At 30.0% G+C, this 4,498-nt stretch overlaps 1 protein-coding gene across 1 annotated transcript in view; it reads left to right on the top strand.

Moving 5' to 3' along the window:
- The first annotated feature begins 2,693 nt into the window (after positions 1-2,693).
- LOC123010904 (dnaJ homolog subfamily C member 13) overlaps positions 2,694-4,498 on the top strand; it is a 29,171-nt gene continuing 27,366 nt past the window's right edge. Inside the window, exons 1-4 of the mRNA XM_044408087.1 lie at positions 2,694-2,804; positions 2,897-2,975; positions 3,031-3,298; positions 3,348-3,510. Coding sequence (XP_044264022.1) covers positions 2,908-2,975; positions 3,031-3,298; positions 3,348-3,510 — 499 coding nt within the window. The 5' untranslated portion in view covers positions 2,694-2,804; positions 2,897-2,907. The remainder of the gene's footprint in view (positions 2,805-2,896; positions 2,976-3,030; positions 3,299-3,347; positions 3,511-4,498) is intronic.

Here is a 4,498-nt window from a genome sequence, read left to right as displayed (position 1 = left end):
ATAGTTGTAATCCTTAGAGTATAGCTTTTATGAGAAAAATGATTTTATAGTGGGTTGCCATTTAAAAAAAATATTTTTTTTTGTATAACTCAAAAACAAAAGGAAATTTCGAAAAATGTTATTCTTTTTAAATCATCACATTTTTATAGTAGTTTATCACTCATCAATTAGTTTTTTCAAAAAATAAATAGTTTAAGCAAAAAACGTTTGGTTCCATACTACACCTGGTATGTAGTATATCCACTTGCATTATGCATATTACGCATTACAATAGATAATTATCTAAAATGACCTCATTTGTAAGTACGAGTATTGGTAAATTAATCTATAGTATTCTACAGTTAATAATTACATAGGTAATGTGTGAGTGTCGATAAATACATAACTAATTTCATAAACATTCCCAACGCGCATGTTGAAAGCAAATGTATGAATGGCCATTGGGATTTTTTTTTGCGGAAAGAAGTGTAATTATTATTCTGCAAAAAAAACCTTTATCGTGTCATTATCAACTATTAATTTCGTTTAATATTACACATTTATTAAAAATTATGGGGACCATAATATTACCAACATAATACCTTCGATACAATCATAATATGGTAGATACGGTTACAATAAATGCTAAAAATGTAAGCAGCACTTTTTGCGGTATATCTGGATTATTATTAATTTTATTAATTTTTTAGTTATTCTTGCACGTTTTTTCTTCTCTTGCACGTTATTAAGAGGTTTGCGATAAATACAATTTTTTGAATAAAGCCACAAAAAAGTCTGGAGGAGTAAGGTCACAGGATCTCGGAGGTCAAATATTTTTTGTGTTTTGACTAATAAGTCTATTATAAAAAAAATCGCGTAACATTCAGGGTGATTCAGCCACAGTTAAGTCACCTATCAGCTTGTATGTAAAATTCAATTGATAGTTGACAGCAGGTTGACAGAAAACGTCAACCGTCTACAACAAAAGGTAACCAACCCTAGGCATGCAATATTACTTCTGAAAATTCTAGTTACCAACAACATAAAAAACGTAATTTTCCTAAAGGTTCAAATCCTAGGTGGTACTTTCTTATTGACAAATCTGTATCTATAAAAACTTCGAAGTTATGAGAGTTTATATTTTGCACTTTGACTCTATTTATTTCTGTTGGAAAAATAATTTGAGCTACAGGCTATTAGAAGAGAAAACAAGGAAGTTGTATCCTGAATTGTAATTCTGTGGATTTATTGGTAAAATTCTTGAACTTTTACTAAATAATTATAAAAAAACATATACAAGATCATCAGTATTATTAAATAGACATAAAAAAATGTCAAATGTCAAAAAATAAATGTCAAAATTTTTTGAGAGATAGAATTTTTTAAACATTCTTTCCATGTTTTTGGTATCTTATCTTACTCAATTTTTTTCTCTGGGGCGCATGTTCTGACACACTTTGTATAATAAAGACTCATTCAGACGCAACCCAAAATACATTCTCAGATACCACTGTTTGAAATTTTTCAAAAATATAGACATAAATACAAAATTTGGAGGTTTTTTTCATGGTGTGAACGTGTTTTATTAAAACTAGGTTAAATATTTTGATGGCACTCTAAATTCTGCCGCTAAATTCATTATTTTCCAACGATTTTCCAGGTGAGCGACGATTTTGGAGTTCTCTACTTTACTTAAATGCGGCATTACACAAGTTGGTATAAATTTAATGCCTTGATTGAAATATTTTTGATAGGTATTGTCAAGTTGACAATTGACAACTAGGACCATATTTACATTTGAAAAAATTTCATTTCTCGTTTTTTTTATTGTAGCTGTACCTGTGATGGCTTTGTCAATTTTTATAACTTGGAATCATACAGTATACCTTTGACGGTGCAGATTCAGCCACAGCGTTTTATGCCATTCCCCATTTGTCAAGATTTGTCAAGACAGTTTCTTCGTGGTTTGAATACAAGAGAAAAAGAAAGTGGAATTTTTGAGACTGTCAAATTCAACTAATGGCATAAATTACTTTGATTTGAATTTAATAAATAAAATTTTTCACACAAAAAGCAAAGTTGATTGTGAGAATGTATTTTGGGTTGCGTCTAAAAATTGGTCAGGGTCTTTATTTTAAGTAACTCAACTTCAGAAAATCCTTTCTCGAGCATTATAATTATTTTCACTTTGTTGAAATATCAGACTGGCGACACAATAAAATATTTATCAATTAGATTTTTGCGTGGTGTTTTGACATTTGTATTTATTTTTTGAAAAAACCTTGATTGCAGACAAAACTACATAGGGAAATTTCTTTTTTTGGCCTATGGTGCTACGCTACCTTTGTTTCAGTAGTGGAACAAAGCAAGTTTTTTTTTTTTTATTAATATTTTTCTATAACAAATAGAGCCCCTCACCATGGCCTACTTCAACTGTCTTCCGCTGCAGCAGCGGATAAAGTAGGCCATAGAATTAGTGTCATCTATCGCGTTAGATACGAACTACTATGTTACAGATTTCTATGTCAATTTATCGACTTCTTTATAAATTTTATATTTGTAAAACTATTGTAATTTACATTTATTTAATAATTATGTATTTATTATAATTTAATAATTTACGGTAATTGTTAAAAAATGTAACTGGTAAAATAATTAGAACGTATTTTTTTGTGAGGTTATGACTCATTTGTTTTTGACAGTTATAGTATGATTTTTGACATCATCACAGCTGACACCCCCTAAGCAATGTGTCTAGTAAAAGAAAGTCAAAGTGTCTTATAAATATAGGTTTAACTGACCTGCAATTAGAACAGAAATAAGTCGTACGTATACCACTAAAACCGCCATAGAAAATTTGTTAAAACCAAAGTTAACAAATCCTACGTCATTCATTAATTATTTTTGTTCTCTCCAGGAGATGAAAAAATGATGCCCATTAAAGATAATCAAGATGTTGCATGCTTTTTTGTTACTAAACATTCCTGGAAAGGAAAGTATGTTTTAGGAGAATTACTAAAAAACACTTGTATAAATTATGCTTCATTGTAGATATAAAAGAATATTCTCTGTGGGCACAATGGGAATTACCACCTATAACCCCTCAACATTGGAGGTGACAAATAGGTGGCCATATAGCGATTTCATATCGCTGCAGCCTCAAAAAGGTGCAGGGAATACTCCAAATGAGTTTATCATAACAATGAAAAAGGAGCGCAAAATAGATCATATGAAATTTTCAACTGAACATAGGGCTCAATTGTTGACAGAGGCGTTGAAATTTAGACACAGTTTCGCCGAAAAGCCAAAGGAAATCTTAGTAATTTTTTGTAACATTACATGACTAAATAATAATGATATGTTTTCAGCGTTATCATGCTTATAAACATCATTGGTCAGATGTCAGATTGCCAATTGTTTTAGAAGTAACTGCCTACTCTCTTGATCAACTTGATCCAGCAACCAATCATATTTTAGCTAGTTACTGTTTTAAAGATTTTGAGGGAATTTGCACAATTTCTGATTATCCAGGTTTGAGTTTCTACCTTTGTCTTGATTATAAATTATCTTCAGCAAAGTATCAAATATCAACGCCTGCTTGAAAAAAATGTTAAAAAAAAAATTACACTGTACTTTAATGTATTTAGGGTTATTTAGTTTTTGTATGCCGCTTCTGACTTGTCAGGTAACAAATTTTGACTTGTTGCTTCGACAATTTCACTAATTTCGGGCAGAGTGCAAACTAAATTCTGTTGGCTCATATTTTATTTATTATTATTATGTTGGAACACTAATAACTAATAATTTGTAAATTTTATTTTTAATGTCAGACGGCAGAAATGATTCAAAAAATCAGGTGGGCGCCGAGTGTTACCAACCGATACCAACTAACACAAAATTCTCTAGACGACAAAAAAATATATTTTTATAATTAAAATAAGAAAAAAGGGGGCCCAAATTAGAAAAAATAACATAAAATACTCGTTTTATAATGGCATTGGTGCACTCATCCTATAACTTGGGATTTGTGCGCCAAATCAATCCTTATAAAACTTGTTCTTTAATACAGGGTGTTCCGTCTAAATCCCACATTAAAAGTATGGGAGTTTCAATAATCATATTTATTTCAAAATTGGTACATAGCCATAATCCATTAAGTCCTTCTAAATGAAAATATTTTCAAGATGGCGGCACTTCCGCTTATACCGGAAGTCGGTGTCAACTTTCTTATTTTAAATGGAAAGGTATTTTTTTACTGCGTTTTTGGATTAATCGGGTTATTTTAAGGGCGTTTTTATCAGCTTTTTCTATACTTAAATTTAGCCGTTTTTAAAATATTTTGAGTTTTTCAAAAAATTTTGGATCTGCATCTTACAAATTGAAAATCGGTAACTCTGCTATTTTTTGAAATTTTGAATTCGTTTTTTTGCGTTTGAAAGAAAAAGTTTAAATCTTTTTTCCGGTGTTTTCAAATTTTGAAAAAAAAATTAACAAACCCTAAAATTTTAAGGTTTCTTTT

This window comes from Tribolium madens, unplaced genomic scaffold (genome assembly GCF_015345945.1).
Source record: "Tribolium madens isolate multiple individuals breed KSU strain unplaced genomic scaffold, Tmad_KSU_1.1 Scaffold_91;HRSCAF=231;Tcas5.2_LG7, whole genome shotgun sequence".
Lineage (NCBI taxonomy): Eukaryota > Metazoa > Arthropoda > Insecta > Coleoptera > Tenebrionidae > Tribolium > Tribolium madens.
The sequence above is the reverse complement of the archived record's forward strand: the minus strand, read 5'-3'. Positions and strand labels throughout refer to the sequence as shown.